The sequence below is a fragment of the Hypanus sabinus genome, chromosome 25 (assembly GCF_030144855.1).
Source record: "Hypanus sabinus isolate sHypSab1 chromosome 25, sHypSab1.hap1, whole genome shotgun sequence".
NCBI classification, from domain to species: Eukaryota; Metazoa; Chordata; class Chondrichthyes; order Myliobatiformes; family Dasyatidae; genus Hypanus; species Hypanus sabinus.
Window position 1 is genome coordinate 6,164,573 of NC_082730.1, and position 20,732 is coordinate 6,185,304.

The 20,732-nt window shown below is 47.8% G+C and overlaps 1 protein-coding gene across 6 annotated transcripts in view; it reads right to left on the bottom strand.

Moving 5' to 3' along the window:
• The window catches only part of LOC132380948 (sushi, von Willebrand factor type A, EGF and pentraxin domain-containing protein 1-like), a 94,418-nt gene that overhangs the window by 53,141 nt on the left and 20,545 nt on the right, over positions 1-20,732 (bottom strand). For 5 of the 6 annotated variants that reach the window (XR_009507881.1, XM_059949957.1, XM_059949959.1 and 2 more), the window contains 5 exons: positions 18,598-18,671; positions 15,986-16,162; positions 11,657-11,753; positions 2,950-3,023; positions 344-520 (listed from right to left, as the gene is read on the bottom strand). Coding sequence is in view for 5 of the 6 variants with exons in the window: in XM_059949957.1 (XP_059805940.1) it covers positions 344-520; positions 2,950-3,023; positions 11,657-11,753; positions 15,986-16,162; positions 18,598-18,671 (599 nt within the window). In the remaining variant the exon portion in view is untranslated. The remainder of the gene's footprint in view (positions 1-343; positions 521-2,949; positions 3,024-11,656; positions 11,754-15,985; positions 16,163-18,597; positions 18,672-20,732) is intronic. The other variant, XM_059949958.1, reaches the window with a different exon arrangement.

Consider the following 20,732-nt stretch of genomic DNA (forward strand, 5'->3'; position numbering starts at 1 on the left):
ACATTCAGAGGCTGTGCCCTCTGGTCCTAGAATCCCCGACTGCAGGGTCATTCACAGAGGCAGACCTCAAGGGCACAGATAATTCACATTGGAAATTTGCATTCTCTGACTTGATGGCTTCGCTAGTTTTTTTTTATTGGAAGAGATGTTCTGGGTGAAATTTTAAGATCTACTGGCAGGAACCTTGTGAAAAATGAAATGAGCACCATCCAAGGTCAATAATGTAGGTAAACTCCAGAACTCCACCCACCCACCCAGCGTAGACTGTCCCCATGTGTTTTCATCGACAGCACCCACACAACCAGTGACCAGTTGCCACCATTCAACATCTGGGCTACATCACCTGTACAGACTGGAAGGGGGTAACTCCAGGCCCCGGTATCCGTGCAGTGAATGGTCTCTTGACCAGTCAAGGTATATCCCTTGTCACAGGAATAAATCGCCTCGGCCCCATACGTCCATTCCTCTTCCTCAGTAACCCTGCCATTGCTGATTGTTGGTGGATGGTCACACTCTATTTCTGTAAAACAGTGAGTGGAACTGTCATCACCAGTGGTTACAGGTAGGAGTGAGGAGGGAGGTGAGTCAAGTGTCCGTCCTGACTGAGAACAAACAGATTGATGAGGGTCAGTTGGAGTGTTTATTCCAGCCGGTCACTCCCAGTGGTCACTTCAGGCAGTCAGATGCAGTGGATGCCAGCGGTGATCGTGAGGAGTGAACTGGTTGTTCTGGTGAAGGAGGTCCCACCCTGCAGGGAACCCTCCTGCACCCCACAATTCAATCCCACACTTCAGTTGCTGGGTCTTTGGTGGGAGCTCCCATCGGTCTCTCTCGAGTTAGTGCCCCAGGGATTAGATGTTAAACTCTGAGAGGGATTTGAAACACTGGAAAACTGTTTTGGTCCCCAACACATCTCCTTGACAACGCCAGAAGACTCAGTAAGTCAAGTCAGCTCGAGCTGATTGCCATTTAACTACATACATGTATTCTGTCAAACGAGACAATATTTCTCCAAACCAGGGTGTAAAACACAGTGGTACACATAACACACAATAACTTATGAAAGTAAGGATAAAATCTACAGATGAATCCTGCATACATGTATAAATTAAATATTATAAGGTAAGGAACAGATTAACCAGTCACACTTTGAATGCGATATGGCGGGGAGTTCAGAAGCCTAGTGGCCTTGGGGGAGAAACTGTTTCCCATCCTGACCATTCTTATTTTTATGCATTCCTCCTTCCTGATGTGGAAGGTCAAAGAGGATGCTGGATGGATGTGTAGGATCCTTGATAATACTAAGGACCCTGCACACTCAGCGCTCCTGATAAAAGCCCCCGATAGATGGTAGGGAGACCCCTGTGACCCTCTCAGCCATTCCTACAGTCCTTTGTAGGGACTTCCAGTCCGATGCTCAGCTGCTCCCATAACAGACTGATAACAGTCTGATAACTCCCATAACAGAGATGCAACTTGGCAGGACTCTCCTGATGTCCAATGTCTCAGCCACTGCCTCGAAGTTTCAAAGTATGTATACAGAATTCAACCTGACTTTCATCCTCCCACAGGCAGTCACGAAACACAGAAACACCAAGGACAACGTTCCCTCTGAAGAGTGCGCCTGTGCGCGTGCACACATCTTTTGCTATAGGGCACAAAGGAATTTAAACTGCACACAAAAGGTTTGTCACCCTCTACCACAATGGCATGTTAAGTAAATTTCACGATTGTAGACAATCGCATTTCCTTTTCCAGTGTCTGATGCTGATGGTGCTGACAACGTGGACTTTCTGAAGATATGTCTGCAGTATTTAGAATTGGTTTATTTATACTGTTTTTACTGAAGAAATTATTCAGTGCACACCTGTTGCACAGTCCAAGATTTTCGTGCACACTGGTCCTTACAAATTAGAGGAAACACTGACCATGGAACCAACTTAATGAAAACATCAGACACCTATTGCACAAAAAATGAACTATTAGCACAAGCTGCAAAAACCGAGCAAATAACACACGGATTATTAGACATTAAACTTCCGAGTCCTCAGAACAATCCAGGAGTGACAGCCACCGAGCCAGTTCAGTTTAGCGCTGAGAATGACTGAGCCTTGGACATGACACATTTCTATCAGCTGGCTCTCTATTTTTAGAACAATATCAAGTCTTGTCATACAGTGTGGTTTTCCACTTAATGTAAAGGGACAGTACACAGTTAATAGCAGCACCCTCAACAGTGTTAACATTCAGAGCGATGTCAGCGCAAAGCCTATAGCTCCCTTAAAGTGACCACATAGGTTGACAGGGAGTTCAAGCAGGATTACGACATGCTTGCCATTATGAATGGAGATAATGGATTGGAGAGCAATATCCAACAACAGGGACCCCCACCAAAATGAAGAAAGAAGGTACAGGAGCCTCAGGACCTCACCACCAGGTGTAGAAACAGTTACTACCCCTCAATCATCAGGCTCTTAGACCAGAGGGGATAACTCATCTCCATTTCGGAGAAGTTCCCACAACCTATGGACTCACTTTCAAGGACTCGTCATCTCATGTTCTCAATATTAATTGCTTATTTATTATTATTAGTATTATTATTACTCTTTTTCTATTTCCTGTTTGTATTTGCACTTCTGTTGCTTTTCGCACAGTGGTTGTTTCCCACCCTGTTGGGTGCAGTCTTTCATTGATTCTGTTGTGTTCCTCATGTTACTGTGAATGCCCACAAGAAAATGAACTCAGGGTTGTATATGGTGACATTGATGTACTTTGATAATAGGTTTACTTTGAACTTTGCTCATTACGGACTGACAAGCACCTGAGTGAAGAGATCTCTCCTCCCCACTATCCCAACAGGCCAACATCTAACTTTCTCTACAATTGTTTCACAGTGAAATGGTTTAAAACATAGTAATCAAGTGAGAAGAAGGTCTATTCATCACTTACTCAGACAAAACAAAGAAGGTTTGCTCCATCCATTTTTTGTGCACCGTATCCTGTTTCTCCCATACAGAATATAGCTGAAAGAAAAGGCTTCAGATGAACTGGACAAGATTCAAGATTCAGATTTATTTATCAGGCATACATAGAACCATAAGGTAAAAGGTATCATTGGCATTAACAACAAACAAAATCTAAGGCTGTGCTGGGGGTGGCCAGCAAATGTTGCCACACATTCCGGAGCCAGCATAGCTTACCCAAGTGCACGGCAGAACAATACTGGACCATAAGACCAGAAGATATAGGAGCAGAAGTAGGCCATTCAGCCCACTGAGTCTGCACCGACAGTCAATCATGGCTGGTCCAATTCTTCCAGTCATCCCAACTCCCCTGCCTTCTTCACATACCCTTTCATGCCCTGGCTAATCAAGAACCTCTCTTGATGCACACAGTGTCACCCATACAAACCAAAACTAACTGAGTTACCATGGGTTTCCATTCCTTCCAAATGGGTGGAGTTTTTCCCAATGGAGTTTAGGAAGCAAAACTCTAAACTCCAAAGGAGTGTGTAGAGGCAGCTTTGGAGACACTGGTGTGGAACTAGGCCAGCACAGGAAAAGGCCATTAAACCCATCACATCTGTGCTGATTACGATGCCAGTCTCAATAATTCCCTCTAACTCCACTCAGAATCAGGATCAGCTTTAATATCACTGGGTATGTGTTGTGAAATTTGTTGTTACGCAGCAGTAGTACATTGCAATACATAACGATAAATCACTGAATTCCAGTGAGCATATTTAGTATATTTAGGAAAGGAAAGATACGTCGCATCCTGAGTTTCTCCGGATAGCGGGAGATTTCCCTCCATGCCTCTCTGACGTAGTGGGGAACCGTGTACGACGCAGGGTACAGAATTGTTTTGTATTGCCCTCTGCTGGGTGAGTTTCCAAAGAGATCCCCAGCACAGATAGAAAGTGTGTAGGGGCGCTTGTTGGATTCGAACCTGTGACCTGTCGTCGCAAAGTCCAGCGCTGATGCCACTTCGTCACCAGCCGCATCTTAGTATATTTAAGTGTGTGAAAATATATGACGTGGGTGAACATGGTCACATGTTCATGATTGTTCTTGGCAAATTGTTCTACAGAGATTGTTGCCATTGCCTTCTTCTGAACGATGTCTTTACAAGACGGGTGACCCAAGCCATTATCAATACTCTACCCTGCCAAAAAGACTCCACCTCATGAATCAATGCCTCTCATAATCTTATAAACCTCTATCGGGCCACCCCTCAGCCTCGAATGCAGCACAGAAAATAACCCAAGATTGCCCACTCTTCCCCTTGTGTGGGGCAAGTTTTGTTTTACACAGAGCGGAGTCTGCCTGGAACATGCTGTGTGAGCAGATGGCGTTAGTCGTTAAAACCACAAAGCTTAAGAGCAGTTGGACAGGCGCATCAACAGGCAGGAAATGGAGACACATGGACCATGTGTAGGCAGGTGGGATTAGTTTAAATTCACATCTGGGTCAGCAGACTATGATGGGCCGAAGGGATTGTTCCTGTGCTCTATTGTTTTGTACTCTATTATTCCACCAGGGAGTGACGGCTTGGAGTGGCTCCACCTGGAATTAACCACAGTTACACTCTTAGCGGTCATCCCCCAATGTTCACTCCCAGTGATCACCCTGAGTGTTCACTGCCCAGTGGTCACTCCCAGTTCTCTTTGCAACGGTCACTCCTTGCAGATAGCCCATGGTCACACTCAGTAGTCACTCATAAAGTCCAGTGCTAAACGATGAAAATTCTGCCTCTCCCTGACAACACACAGTCTGCAGAGATCCACGGTGGGGGTGGGGGAGAGGTATACCTGTCTCTCCCGTGGTTTTACTCCCAGGACCTGACACAGCCCCTTCCCTGTAAACCACCACGGGCAGTGAGGGGCGACTCTGAGCTGAGGGGAGATCTCTGGTAAGGGAGGTGGGTGGGCTAGAGAAAATCATCTGGCTGGTAGCTGCAGACAGAAAGTCAGCCAGCCAACAGAGGTAAATGGGGCTGGATTTCTCACCAGTTATTTCCCTCTGCAGCTGTCCTGCAGGGTGGAGATAAGCTGGATAACAATTCGATGTAGGAGAGCCCGAGGCAGGTCTCGGCTGACTTGTGTGGAGACACTTAAAACATAAGACCATAAGACATAGGAGTATAATTAAGCCATTCAGCCCATCAAGTCTGCTCTTTCATCATCATGGCAGAGAAACATAATTAGGCCAATGTAACCAGAGAGCTGGCCCTGTCCCATTACAGCACTGCCCTCACCTGGTCGGAGGTCACACCACCTGCCAAGTCAGCATTTCACCCCTCCCAACTAATCAATGCACACTTAATCATTGGCCACCTTAACTGGATTAACCTGTCTAGCATCAAGCCGTTGGCCCCCTGATTTATAAAGAGTGCTACATGTGCTTGGCTCGCTCTCTCTTTTGCATCCTCGAGGGACCACCCTGCTTCACTCCAGGCTGAAGACTGCAGAACAGTGCTGGAGACACGTGGTAAGGTGTGCACTGAATAGGCTTGTGGGAGTGTTTATTGTTGTCCCTTTAGCAAAGAGCCGTGCTTGCCCCAGCCAAGGGGGGCAAGTATTGTAGTTACTTTCCCCTTGCTTGTATGTGTACCTGTACTCCGTCCCTACACTGTTTTCCCGTGTATTATACTGCAGACCTGATTTTTCCCACACTCCTCTATTCTAAGCGCATTTGTACGAATACTGTAGACGCTTGTGTCACCATATGGTCCCAGATTCACCGCAGGGAGGAAGGGGATGAGTGGGACCTGCCACAGACCTACCTCTGGTCACTCCGAGACCACGGAGACCCGGGACTTCTCCCCCAAGGAGCTGACCCAACTGGCAGATCGGTACCGCCAACTACCAGTCAAGCACCTGGCTGCCTGGCTGCTCTGGCTGTGGGATGAGGGGGCCTTTCCTATCAGGAGGCAAGCGCCCTGGGAAGCCTCTCTGACCAACAGAGTATAAACAATAGGCTGCGGGCACCACAAGCAGGAGTCCACGATGGCACTACTCTGCGGGATCGGGTAATGACCGCGGTGAGAGCCCGATATCCCGCCCTTCTGGAGTGGGATCTATACGGGCGGCTGCAATGGGGTACGGTCAGTGAGGGCACCCGGGTTATCAGGGAATGAACACTGGTCAACGGCATCTATCAAGGTGCCTGCGACTGTAACTTCTTCAAAGACACACGAGTGACCGGTGCCCTAGCAGGTAACCTGGTCACTACCGCGCACCCCAACCTGAAGTCAGTCATCCTGCCCCTCATGGCACCAGCCAGCGGTAGGACTGTACGGGATGCCATCACCCTCCTGGAGGGACTGGAATATATGCAGAGGGGGGTACCTGCGCAGGTCCACAAGACCGAGGCAAGGGCTCCAAACACTACCCCTCCTCATTTTACACGCAGGCGGCTGTACACAGACCTGCTGCGTGCAGGGGTGGATCGTAATCAGATAGGTCATCCCCACCCCCAACCTATATGCCCTGTGGAAGGAGCATTGCAGGGGCAAAACTAGCTACAACAATATCACCATTTGCCCCACCACCAAGCCCGACACAGGGGGTGCCACCAAGCCCACACCAACACACCCTCTGCACCTCCCTTACCTGAAACTGCCTCACCTGCTCTCAAGGCAGCACTCAGAGAGTTTCTGCGACAGGAAATGCCCACCTCCTTCACCAAGGCACCTCACCTCAGGGGTGGCAGACCTTTCCCCCCCCCCTCCCATAGGATGAAGGCCAGGGCCTTCGGCACATTTGCTCTCTCGCCCTCTCCCGCCCAGGGGACTTGAGGCCACATATACCCGTCACAGTATATGGGAAAGGGAAACACGCAGAGGTGGATGGCACTTGTCGATACAGGTGCCCAGCCCACCATCATCCCAGGCAATCCGGCCGCATGAAGGGGCACCGACATGCAAATCGAGCGGTTGGGGGGGGCTCCCTTTTGCCTGCCAGGGAGGTCACACTTGGCCTAGCCATAGGCAACTATCCCCCCCACCCCCCCGACCTGTACAAGTCCTTATTGCCTCCTCCCCAGAATGTATCCTCGGGATCAATGTTTTAAAGGGACTTCAAACAAACAGGGGCAAGTTGATCTCCGGCATCGTGCGAGCCACTATTGTCGTTGGCGCGGCTAAGTGGGAGCCCATTGTTGTCCTCCTCCCTCCATGGTCATCTGCAACCATCAGTACAGAGTACCGGGGGAAACCAAGAAATCACGGACTCCATTCAAGCCCTACTACGGGAGGGAGTTATTCGACCCACAGCCTCCCCTTTCAACAGCCCCGTTTAGCCTGTTCGCAAAAAGAACAGCTCCTGGCGGATGACCGTTGATTACAGGCAGTCGAACAAGGCTGCACCCCCCCACCCCACCCCTCACCACCGCTGTACCCAACATTGTCACCCTCATTGTGGACATCTCAGGACGTCCACATAAACCCTGGAATGCAGTTGTTGACCTTGCTAATGCATTTTTCTCTGTCCCCTTGCTTCAGGATAGCCAGGACCAATTTGCATTTATTTGGGATTGCAGACAATACACCTTTTGTCGCCTACCCCAAGACTATGTCCACAGCCCCACAATCTGCTATGGTCTTATCTCCCGCGATTTACCCCGCATCCAGCTTCCCCCCCCCCCCCCCCCTCCCCGAGCTGTCAATTGCCTATTACGTTGACGATATCCTCCGATATCCTCCTCCAACGCCCGTCTGAGACCATTGTCTCAGAAGCCCTTCACATGCTAATTGAATCCCTCAGGGGATGGGGCTGGGCAATTAACATGGAGACAGTACAGGGCCCCAGCCATTTCTTTTTCTGGGAACACAATGGAAATCTGGCCATAGAAATATCCCTGATGCTGCTAAAAATAAAATTTTAAATTTTGCTGTCCCCTCTAATAAAACTGACACACAGAGATTTGTGGGGCTTCTGGGCTACTGGCGACAGCATATACCTCACTTGACCATGCTTCTTCGGCCACTCTATAGGATCTCCAGGAAAAATACCCACATTTCTATGGGGACCGCAGCAACAGGCTGCTTTTGATACAGCTAAACAGGCTGTGGAACAAGCAATGCCACTTTCTCCCCACCAGGCAGGTCTGCCCTTTGAGTTACAGGTTTCAGCCAGCGAGACGGTGGCTGAGTGGAGCCTCTGACAAAGGACCCACAGGAGCAGAGTCCCCCTCGGCTTCTGGACTAAATCCCTACCTGAAGCGGCAGCGTGCTACAGCCCCTTCGAGTGCCAGCTACTAGCCTGTTATCTGGCACTCATTGCCATGGAACACCAAACAGGAACTGACGCTGTCATCCTTCGCCCCCATCTCCCCATAATGCGATGGGTCAAATCCCCCGATTACACCCACAAAGAGGGCCGTGCCCAGAGGTCCTCCATTGTCAAGTGGAAGTGGTTCATTGCGGACCGGGCTCAGCCCGGTCCTGAAGGGGTCAGCCGCCTCCATGAACAAGTCATGGCTTTCCCCCAGTCCCAGGACCCTGCCCCGGACATCCCCAGCATGTTGGGGTCAACCCTTCGATTCCCTCGACCCTGACAGCAAACTGCCTGGTTCACAGACAGCACCAGCTGCTGGAAAGGGGGAATACCATTGTGGAAAGCAGCAGCACTTCATCCTGCCAAGGGCAAAATTTTGACCACAGAGGGGGAGGGGGGGGGTTCCAGTCAATTTGCCGAGCTGGCAGCAGTAGCCCTCACCCTCCAAAGCACCAGCAGACCAATCCACATCTATACTGACTCCTGGGCAGTAGCTAATGGCATGCTGGTGTGGATGGCCTGGTGGCATAACATAGGGTGGGAAATACACGGGCACCCCTCTGGGGACAGCACCACTGGCGTTTCATTTGGGACCAGACTACTCACAGAAAAAATTCTGTCCACCATGTGGATGCCCATACACAAAAAGATAACAATGAGGCAACATATAATGCCGCTGTGGACCAGGCTGCCCAAATATCATCTGCTACCACTTCCACCCCTGGCACAAACACCAGTGCACTAGCTGTGTGGGCACACCGCAAAGGTGGCCACTTAGGGGCCGATGGCACGCGACAGTGGGCTGAACAATTTGGTGTCACCTTGACACTTGACCAATGCAAAACCTCTGTAGCTAACTGCCCCATCTGCCAGCAGGTCAAGCTACGGGGCTGGTCGAGAGGGCCACCAGGCCATATCCGTCACGGCATGGGAGTGGGTCGGGTATGGCAGATCAACTATATTGGACTGCTCCCGCGACAGAATAAGAAACAGTACGCCCTGATGCTGGTGGACACCTACGCGGGTGTCCTGGTGGTGGTGCCTGTGAGAGGGCCGACCAGAATACCACCATCAATGGATGACAGCACCGCTCCTCTATCTATGGGGTCCCATGGGAGGTACAATCTGATCAGGGCTCACACTTTGCTGGGGCCAAAGCCCAGACCTGGGCGGCTGAGGCGGGGATCTCATGGCTGTTTCACATACCCCATCACCTCCAGGCATCGGGCTTAATTGAAAGAATGAACGGCCTGCTCAAGGAAAAAGTTTGCACTCTGACACCCTATGGCACACTGCAGGGATGGCTAAGTGTCCTTCAGCAGGCGGTTGACCAATTAAGCACACGGCCCACTGGCCGGGGGGGGGTCCCTACTGTCCCGCCATCTGGCACACTTCACATCGCCCGGCTTGGAAACCACTGAACCCCCCGAGACCAAGGACTAGGGTAGAATATGGATAAGACAGCCACCGGGACCCCCCAAGAAGGGAGAAATTGTCGCACGGGGTCCAGGGGACACCCGCTGAGTCACCATTCCGGGTAAATCTGATTTGCCCTGTATACATACCCGGCATTTAACCCAACGGGAATGAGTTTCCTCCTGCTTCCCCACCCCCCCCCCCCCCCCCCACAGGACAATAGTGCTACTTCAGTAATCCCTCCTGGTTGGTGAGATAATCGGCTTCATGACAGCTGCCAACACCTTCCTCAGGGTCGCTTATGAGTTTGCCAGCAACACCAACAGATCGGACTGCTGGATCTGCACGCGAAGCCCAGCACACGCCGATCCCACTGGATGACATCAAGATGAACTGTTTACACAGACTGTTTGCTCCTATTGGTTTTGGTATATCTGTTTGGTGGGGGGGGGGCCTGCTGGCAGTCCCCCACCACTCTCTTCCCCACTACACAACGTCTCTTCCCTTGATCCCCGATGGGGTGGGTGATTCAGGAACTGGTATTTCCCTCCCTACAATTTGACCTCCACTCGCATCCCCACCCTCAGAGTTATCCCACAGCCACTGAGTCGACCCAGGGGAATGCTGGTGCAGGTTCTGCAATGAGCACACATCCAACCTTTCAGTCGGACACAGCGACTGCGAGTGAAACTGGTACCCGGGTGCCCCAGTGACCACTGCTGATGGTGCCGCTAAGCTGGGAGTTCCCTGGACTCTGAACGGGACCCACTGGACCTGCGGCCACGGCGCCTACCCGTGGCTCCCCACCAGCTGGTACGGCTGCTGTTTTCCAGCATATGTGGTGCCCCTCATCCACCCCCTGATCGACCTTGGGGAGCACCCAGCATACAGAGGTCATCAGGACAAGAGGGCCATTACGGAGGCTGAGAGGTTCTGGATGATAGCCTTTCCCAGTTATGGTGCGGGCCGAGAGTCACGGGAGGTGACCCAGATGTCCATCGCACTCATTCTTGTCAATATTGCTATTATTATACTATGTTGTGCATGCCAAATTATTAAGTGTGCGCCTGCCTTTATTTAGCTGCTTTGAAATGGTTACTTCTCGTATCTGTTGATATTGTTTTCACTCTCCCTTATGTGTCCTGGCTGTGTGGTGTGTTCTCTGAGGGGTGGAGTGTAACCTGTGCCTGTCCCGTGACAGCACTGCCCTCACCTGGTCGGAGGTCACACCACCTGCCAGTCAACATTTCGCCCTTCCCAACTAATCAATGCGCACTTAACCATTGGCCACCTTAATTGGATTAGCCTGTCTAGCACCAAGCAGTTGGCCCCCTGACCTATAAAGAGTGCTACATGTGCTTGGCTCGCTCTCTCTTTTGCCATCCTTGAGGGACCAGGCTGAAGACTGCAGAACAGCGCTGGAGACACGTGGTAAGGTGTGCACTGAATAGGGTTGTGGGAGCGTTTATTGTTTTTCTTTAGCAAAGAGCTGTGCTTGCCCCTAGCCAAGGAGGGAGGCACGTATTGTAGTTACTTTTCCCTTGCTTGTATGTGTACCTGTATTCCGTCCCCTCACCGTTTTCCCGTGTATTGTACTGCAGACCCGATTTTTCCCATGCTCCTCTATTCTAAGCACAGTTGTATGAATATTGTAGCTGCTTGTGTTGTTCCCAAGCTTTTTCTCCCCTTGAAAATAAACTCCTTATTAAAAATTTGTATCCAGAGCTCTTGCCTTTGAGACCCAAAGAATCTTTCTCACTTCCATCACAACAGCTATTCAGCCCATCTAGACTGCTCTTCCATCATCATGGCTGATTTAATATCCCTCTCGACCCCATTCTCATGCCTTCTCCCCATAACCTTTGATGACCCGCCTAAAAAAGAACTTCTTTAAATATACTGAATGGCTCGATCTCAACAGCCGTCTGTTGTAATATGGTCTAATGGAGAGTCACTGCTTACCCTTTATTACAGGTGTAGAACGCCCAGTTCCCAATTGTGTTGACTGATACAGTGTAGGTCGCATTCTCCAGGTCTGGTGGAGGACCACAGTCGTTGGCTGCACAAATCACAAACACCTTCACCATCAATTTCAACAATTTTAGAAACCCCCATACCATACATTAAATCCAATTTCAGGATTCAAGTCCATTAGCTTGCAACATTCCTCCAGGGTTTGGACCATTAACCTGGAATTTAAATGGAATCTCTAAAAATTAAACTAGGATCTCAAGATAAAGATGAGAATGAGAATTAGAGGGCGGACATAGAATCAGGGGATGTAGAGTCAGTATGGATAGAACTGAGAAATTCTAAGGGTAGAAAGACCCTAATGGGTGTTAATTACAGGCCCCCAAACAGCAGTCTGGATGTAGGGTGTAAGTTGAATGAAGAGTTAAAATTGGCATGTCGCAAAGGTAATGATACAGTTGTCATGGGGGATTTCAACATGTAGGTAGAGTGGGAGAATCAGGATGGTACTGGACCCCAAGAAAGGGAGTTTGTGGAGTGCCTCCGAGATGGATTCTTAGAACAGCTTGTACTGGAGTCTACCAGGGAGAAGGCAGTTCTAGATTTAGTGTTGTGCAATGAACCAGATTTGATCAGGGACCTCGAGGTAAAGGAGCCATTAGGAGGTTAGTGAACATAATATGATATGTTTTAACCTACAATTTGAGAAGGAGAAGGGAAAATCGGATGTGTTAGTATTACAGTTGAACAAAGGGAACTATGGAGCTATGAGGGAGGAACTGGCCAAAGTTCAATGGAACAAAACCCTAGCAGGGAAGACAGTGGAACAACAATGGCAGGTATTTCTGGGAATAATGCAGAAGGTGCAGGATCGGTTCATTCCAAATAGGAAGAAAGATCCTAAGGGGAGTAAGGGGAGGCCATGGTTGACGAGGGAAGTAAAGGACAGTGTAAAAGTAAAAGAGAAGTATAACATAGCAAAGATGAGTGGGAAACCGGAGGACTGAGAAGCTTTTAAAGAGCAACAGAAGATAACAAAAAAGGCAGTACGCGGAGAAAAAATGAGGTACGAAGGTAAACTAGCCAAGAATATAAAGGAGGATAGTAAAAGCTTCTTTAGGTATGTGAATAGCAAAAAAAATAGTTAAGACCAAAATTGAGCCATTGAAGACAGAAACGGGTGAATTTATTATGGGGAACAAGGAAATGGCAGATAAGTTGAACAGGTACTTTGGATCTGTCTTCACTGGGGAAGAAACAAACGATCTCCCAGATGTAATAGTGGCCAAAGGAACTAGGGTAATAGATGAACTGAAGGAAATTTATATTAGGCAGAAATGGTGTTGGGTCTGAAAGCTGCTAAGTTCCAGGGACCTGATGGTCTGCATCCCAGGGTACTTAAGGAGGTGGCTCTAGAAATCGTGGACACACTGGTAATCATTTATCAATGTTCTATAGATTCAGGAACAGTTCCTGCGGATTGGAGGGTGGCTAATGTTGTCCCACTTTTCAAGAAAGGAGGGAGAGAGAAAACAGGGAATTATAGACCGGTTAGCCTGACGTCAGTGGTGGGAAAAATGCTGGAGTCAATTATAAAAGGGGAAATTACGACACATTTGGATAGCAGTAGAAGGATCAGTCCGAGTCAGCATGGATTTATGAAGGAAAAATCATGCTTGACTAATCTGGAATTTGTTGAGGATATAACTATGAAAATGGACAAGGGAGAGCCAGTGGATGTAGTGTACCTGGACTTTCAGAAAGCCTTTGATAAAGTCCCACACAGGAGATTAGTGGGCAAAATTAGGGCACAAGGTATTGAGGGCAGAGTACTGACATGGATTGAAAATTAGCTGGCTGACAGGAAACAAAGAGTAGCGATTAATGGGTCCCTTTCGGAATGGCAGGCTGTGACTAGTGGGGTACTACAAGGTTCGGTGCTGGAACTGCAGCTGTTTACAATACACATTAATGATTTAGATGAAGGGATTAAAAGTAACATTAGCAAATTTGCTGATGACACAAAGCTGGGTGGCAGTGTGAAATGTCAGGAGAATGTTATGAGAATGCAGGGTGACTTGGACAGGCAAGGTGAGTGGGCGAGTGTATGGCAGATGCAGTTTAATGTCGATAAATGTGAGGTTATCCACTTTGGTGGTACGAACAGGAAGGCAGATTACTATCTAAATGGAGTCAAGTTAGGAAAAGGGGAAGTACAATGAGATCTGGGTGTTCTTGTACATCAGTCAATGAAAGCAAGCATGCAGGTACAGCAGACAGTGAAGAAAGCTAATGGCATGCTGGCCTTTATAACAAGAGGAATTGAGCATAGGAGTAAAGAGGTCCTTCTGCAGCTGTACAGGACCCTGGTGAGACCCCACCTGGAGTACTGTGTACAGTTTTGGTCTCCAAATTTGTGGAAGGACATCCTTGTTATTGAGGGGGTGCAGCGTAGGTTTACAAGGTTAATTCCCGGAATGGCGGGAATGTCCTATGTTGAAAGATTGGAACGACTGGGCTAGAATACACTGGAATTTAGAAGAATGAAAGGGGATCTGATTGAAACATATACGATTATTAAGGGATTGGACACACTGGAGGCAGGAAGCATGTTCCCACTGATGGGTGAGTCCAGAACTAGAGGCCACAGTTTAAGAATAAGGGGTAGGCCATTTAAAACAGAGATGCGGAAAAACTTTTTCACCCAGAGAGTGGTGGATATGTGGAATGCTCTGCCCCAGAAGGCAGTGGAGGACAAGTCTATGGATGCTTTCAAGAGAGAGTTAGATAGAGTTCTTATAGATAGCGGGGTCAAGGGATATGGGGAGAGGGCAGGAACAGGGTACTGATTGTGTATGATCAGCCATGATCACAGTGAATGGCAGTGCTGGCTAGAAGGGCCAAATGGCCTACTCCTGCACCTACTGTCTATTGTCTATAATTTGACTAACTTCTATAGATATGTACTGGAGAGTATATTGACTGGTTGTAACGTTGCCTAGTATGGAAACACTAATATCTTTGAATGGAAAATCCTACAAAAGGTGCTGTATTTGGCCCAATAAACCACAGGTATATCCCTCCTAACCATTAAATATATCTACTTTACATGAAACACTGTCATAGAAAAGCAGCATCCATCATCAGAGATCCCCACCACCCAGGTCATGCTCTCTTCTCACTGTTGCCACTAGGTAGAATGTACAAGAGCCTCAGGATTCGCACCTGCAACAGTTATGACCCCTCAACCATTAGATTCTTGGATAGAAGGGGATAACTACACTCACTTGTTCCATCCTTGAAATGTTCCCACATCTAATGCTCACATTTTAAGGACACTTTATCTCATGTTCTCGTTATTTATTGCTATTTACTTATATTTGTATTTGCACAATTTGTTGTCTACTGCACTCTGGTTGATCTTTCATTGATTCTGTTATAGTTACTATTTTATAGAGTTGTTGAGTATACCCACAGGAAAATGAATCTCAGGGTTATATATGGTGACATATATCTATACTGATGATTAAATTTACTTTGAACTTTGAAATATCACAGGCTGAGTGAAACATAGAAACAGAAAACCTACAGCAGAATTTAGTCCATTCAGCCCACAAAGTTGTGCTGAACACATCCCTACCTTAGAAATTATTAGGCTTACCTATAGCCCTCTATTTTACTGAGCTCCATGTACCTATCTAAAAGCCTCTTAAAAGACCCTATTGTATCCGCCTCCACCACCGTTGCCGGCAGCCCATTCCACGCACTCACCACTCTCTGAGTAAAAAACTCCTCTGACACTACTCCCCAGCACCTTAAACCTGTGTCCTCTTGTGGCAACCATTTCAGCCCTGGGAAAAAGCCTCTGACTATCCACACGATCAATGCCTCTCATCATCTTATATACCTCTGTCAGGTCACCTCTTATCTTCCGTCGCTCCAAGCAGAAAAGGCCGAGTTCACTCAACCTATTCTCATAAAGTACACTCCCCAATCCAGACAACATCCTTGTAAATCTCCTCTGCACCCTTTCTATGGCTTCCACATCCTTCCTGTAGTGAGGCGACCAGAACTGAGCACAGTACTCCAAGTAGGGTCTGACCAGGATCCTATGAAGCTGCAACATGTACTGGGTGAAATTTGAGCATCTACTGGCAGGAACCTTGTGAAAAATGACCATCCCAGGTCAATTCTGCAGGTAAACTCCAGAACTCCACCCACCCACCCACCCAGCATAGACTGTCCCCACAGGTGTTTTCATCAAGAGCACCCACACAACCAGTGACCAGTTGCCACCATTCAACACCTGGACTACATCACCTGTACAGTTTGGAGGGGGGTAACTCCAGGCCCCGGTATCCGTGCAGTGAATGGTCTCTTGACCAGTCAAGGTATATCCCTTGTCACAGGAATAAATCGCCTCGGCCCCATACGTCCATTCCTCTTCCTCAGTAACCCTGCCATTGCTGATTGTTGGTGGATGGTCACACTCTATTTCTGTAAAACAGTGAGTGGAACTGTCATCACCAGTGGTTACAGGCAGGAGTGAGCGGGGAGGTGAGACAAGTGTCCGTCCTGACTGAGAACAAACAGATTGATGAGGGTCAGTTGGAGTGTTTATTCCAGCCGGTCACTCCCAGTGGTCACTTCAGGCAGTCAGATGCAGTGGATGCCAGCGGTGATCGTGAGGAGTGAACTGGTTGTTCTGGTGAGGGAGGTCCCACCCTGCAGGGACCCCACCTGCACCCTACAATTCAATCACAGACTTCAATTGCTGGGTCTTTGGTGGGAGCTCCCATCGGTCTCTCTCGAGTTAGTGCCCCAGGGATTAGATGTTAAACTCTGAGAGGGATTTGGAGCACAGGAAAACTGTTTTGGTCCCCAACACATCTCCTTGACAATGCCAGAAGGCTTAGTATGTCAAGTCAGGTTGAGTTTAATGCCATTTAACTACATACACGTATTCTGTCTAACGAGACAGCATTTCTCCAAACCAGGGGGTAAAACACAGTGGTACATGTAACACACAATAACTTATGAAAGTAAGGATAAAATCTACAGATGAATCCTGCATATGGGTATAAAGTAAATATTTTAAGATAAAGAACAGATTAACCAGTCACACTTTGAATGCAATATGGTGGGGAGATCAGAAGCCCAGTGGCCTTGGGGGAGAAACTGTTTCCCATCCTGACTGTTCTTGTTTTTATGAATTACCCCTTCCTGATGTAAAAGGTCAAAGTGGATGCTGGATGGATGTGTGGGATCATTGATAATACTAAGGGCCCTGCAAACTCAGCGCTCCTGATAAAAGCCCCCGATAGATGGTAGAGAGACCCCTGTGATCCTCTCAGCCATTCCCACAGTCCTTTGTAGGGACTTCCAGTCCGATGCTCAGCTGCTCCCATACCAGACAGAGATGCAACTTGGCAGGACTCTCTTGATGTCTAATGTCTCACCCACTGCCTCGAAGTTTCAAAGTATGTATACAGAATACAACCTGAGTTTCATCCTCCCGCAGGCAGTCACGAAACACAGAAACACCAAGGACAACGTTCCCTCTGAAGAGTGCGCCTGTGCGCGCGCACACATCTTTTGCTATAGGGCACAAAGGAATTTAAACTGCACACAAAAGGTTTGTCACCCTCTACCACAATGGCATGTTAAGTATATTTCATGATCGTAGACAATCACATTTCTTTTTCCGGTATCTGATGCAGATGGTGCTGACAACATGGAGTTTCTGAAGATTTGTCTACAGCATTTAGAACTGGTATATTTATACTGTTTTTACTGAAGAAATTATTCAGTGTGTACATGGTGTTGACACTGGGCAAAATATTGCACAGCACAAGATTTTGGTGCACACTGGTCCTTACAAATTAGAGGAAACACTGACCATGGAACCAGTTTAACGAAAACATCAGACACTTAATGCACAAAAAATGAACAAATAGCACAAGCAGCAAAAAGCGAGCAAATAACACACAGATTATTAGAAATTAAACTTCCAAGTCCTCGGAACAATCCAGGAGTGACAGCCACCGAGCCAGTTCAGTTTAGCGCTGAGAATGACTGAGCCTTGGACACGACACACTTCTATCAGCTGGCTCTCTATTTTTAGAACAATATCAAGTCTTGTCATACAGTGTGGTTTTCCACTTAATGTAAAGGGACAGTACACAGTTAATAGCAGCACCCTCAACAGTGTTAACATTCAGAGAGATGTCAGCGCAAAGCCTATAGCTCCCTTAAAGTGACCACACAGGTTGACAGGGAGTTCAAGCAAGATTACGACATGCTTGCCATTATTAATCGAGATAATGGATTGGAGAGCAATATCCAACAACAGGGACCCCCACCACACTGAAGAAAGAAGTTACAGGAGCCTCAGGACCTCACCGCCATGTGCAGAAACAGTTACTACCCCTCAATCATCAGGCTCTTAGACCAGAGGGGATAACTCATCCCCATTTCTGAGATGTTCCCACAACCTATGGACTCACTTTCAAGGACTCGTCCTCTCATGTTCTCGATATTAATTGTTTATTTATTATTATTATTATTATTATTAATATTATTATTTCTTTTTTCCCATTTCCTGTTTGTATTTGCACTTCTGTTGCTTTTTTCACAGTGGTTGTTTCCCACCCTGTTGGGTGCAATCTTTCATTGATTCTGTTGTGTTTCTCATTTTACTGTGAATGCCCACAAGAAAATGAACTCGGGGTTGTATATGGTGACATTGATGTACTTCGATAATAGGTTTACTTTGAACTTTGCTCATTACGGACTGACAAGCGTCTGAGTGAAGAGATCTCTCCTCCCCACTATCCGAATAGGCCAACATCTAACTTTCTCTACAATTGTTTCACAGTGAAATGGTTTAAAACATAGCAATCAAGTGAGAAGAAGGTCTATTCATCACTTACTCTGACAACACAAAGAAGGTTTGGTCCATCCATTTTTTGTGCACAGTATCCTGTTTCTCCCATACAGAATATAGCTGAAAGAAAAGGCTTCAGATTCAAGATTCAGATTTACTTATCAGACATACATAGAACCATACAGTAAAAGGTATCATTGGCATTAACAACAAACAAAATCTAAGGCTGTGCTGGGGGTGGCCAGCAAATGTTGCCACACACTCTGGAGCCAGCATAGCTTACCCGAGTGCACGGCAGAACAATACTGGACCATAAGACCAGAAGATTTAGGAGCAGAAGTAGGCCATTCAGCCCACTGAGTCCGCACTGACAGTCAATCATGGCTGGTTCAATTCTTCCACTCATCCCAACTCCCCTGCCTTCTTCACATACCCTTTCTTGCCCTGGCTAATCAAGAACCTCTTTTGATGCACACAGTGTCACCCATACAAACCAAAACTAACTGATTTACTATGGGTTTCCCATTCCTTCCAAATGGGTGGTATTTTTCCCAATGGAGTTTAGGAAGCAAAATTCTAAACTCCAAAGGAGTGTGTAGAGGCAGCATTGGAGACACTGGTGTGGAACTAGGCCGACACAGGAAAAGGCCATTCAACCCATCGCTTCTGTGCTGTTTACGATGCCAGTCTAAATAATTCCCTCTAACTCCACTCAGAATCAGGATCAGCTTTAATATCACTGGGTATGTGTTGTGAAATTTGTTGTTACACAGCAGTAGTACATTGCAATACATAACGATAAATCACTGAATTCCAGTGAGCATATTTAGTATATTTAGGAAAGGGAAGGCATGTCGCATTTGTCCGGTTAGTGGGCGATTTCCCTCCATACCTCTCTGAACCGTAGTGGGGAACTGTGTACGAGGCAAGTTATAGCAGTGGTTTGCATTGCCTTCTGCTGGGTGAGTTTCCAAAGAGATCACCAGCATAGATAGAAAGCGTGTAGGGCAGCTGGCTGGATTCAAAATTCGGACCTTTTGTCACAAAGTCCAGCGCTGATGCCAGTACGCCACCAGCTGGGTCTTAGTATATTTAACTGTGTGAAAATATATGACGTGGGCGCACATGGTCGCATGTCCACGATTGTTCTTGAGAAATTCTTCTACAGAGATGGTTGCCATTGCCTTCTTCTGGACGGTGTCTTTACAAGAAGGGTGACCCCAGCCATTATCAATATTCTACCCTGCAAAAAAGACGCCACCTACCGAATCAATGCCTCTCACAATCTTATGAACCTCTACCAGGCCAGCCTTCAGTCTCGAATGCTGCTCAGAAAATAACCCAAGATGGCCCACTCTTCCCTTGTGTGGGGCAAGTTTTGTTTTACACAGAGCGGAGGCTGCCCGGAACATGCTGTGTGAGCAGATGATGTTAATTGTTAAAACCACAAAGTTTAAGAGCAGTTGGACAGGCGCATCAACAGGCAGGGAATGGAGACACATGAACCATGTGTAGGCAGGTGGAATTAGTTTAAATTCACATCTGGGTCAGCAGAGCTATGAAGGGCCGAAGGGATTGTTCCTGTGCGTTATTGTTTTGTACTCTATTATTCCACCAGGGAGTGACGGCTTGGAGTGGCTCCACCTGGAATTAACCACAGTTACACCCTTAGCGGTCATCCCCCAATGTTCACTCCCAGTGATCACCCTCAGTGTTCACTGCCCAGTGGTCACTCCCAGTTCTCTTTGCAACGGTCACTCCTTGCAGATAGCCCATGGTCACACTCAGTAGTCACTCATAAAGTCCAGTACTAAACGATGAAAATTCTGCCTCTCCCTGACAACACACAGTCTGCAGAGATCCACGGTGGGGGTGGGGGAGAGGTATACCTGTCTCTCCCGTGGTTTTACTCCCAGGACCTGACACAGCCCCTTCCCTGTGAACCACCAAGGGCAGTGAGGGGCGACTCTGAGCTGAGGGGAGATCTCTGGTAAGGGAGGTGGGTGGGGGAGAGAAAATCATCTGGCTGGTAGCTGCAGACAGGAAGTCAGCCAGCCAACAGAGGTAAATGGGGCTGGATTTCTCACCAGTTATTTCCCTCTGCAGCTGTCCTGCAGGGTGGAGGTAAGCTGGTTAAACATTCGATGTAGGAGAGCCCGAGGCAGGTCTCGGCTGACTTGT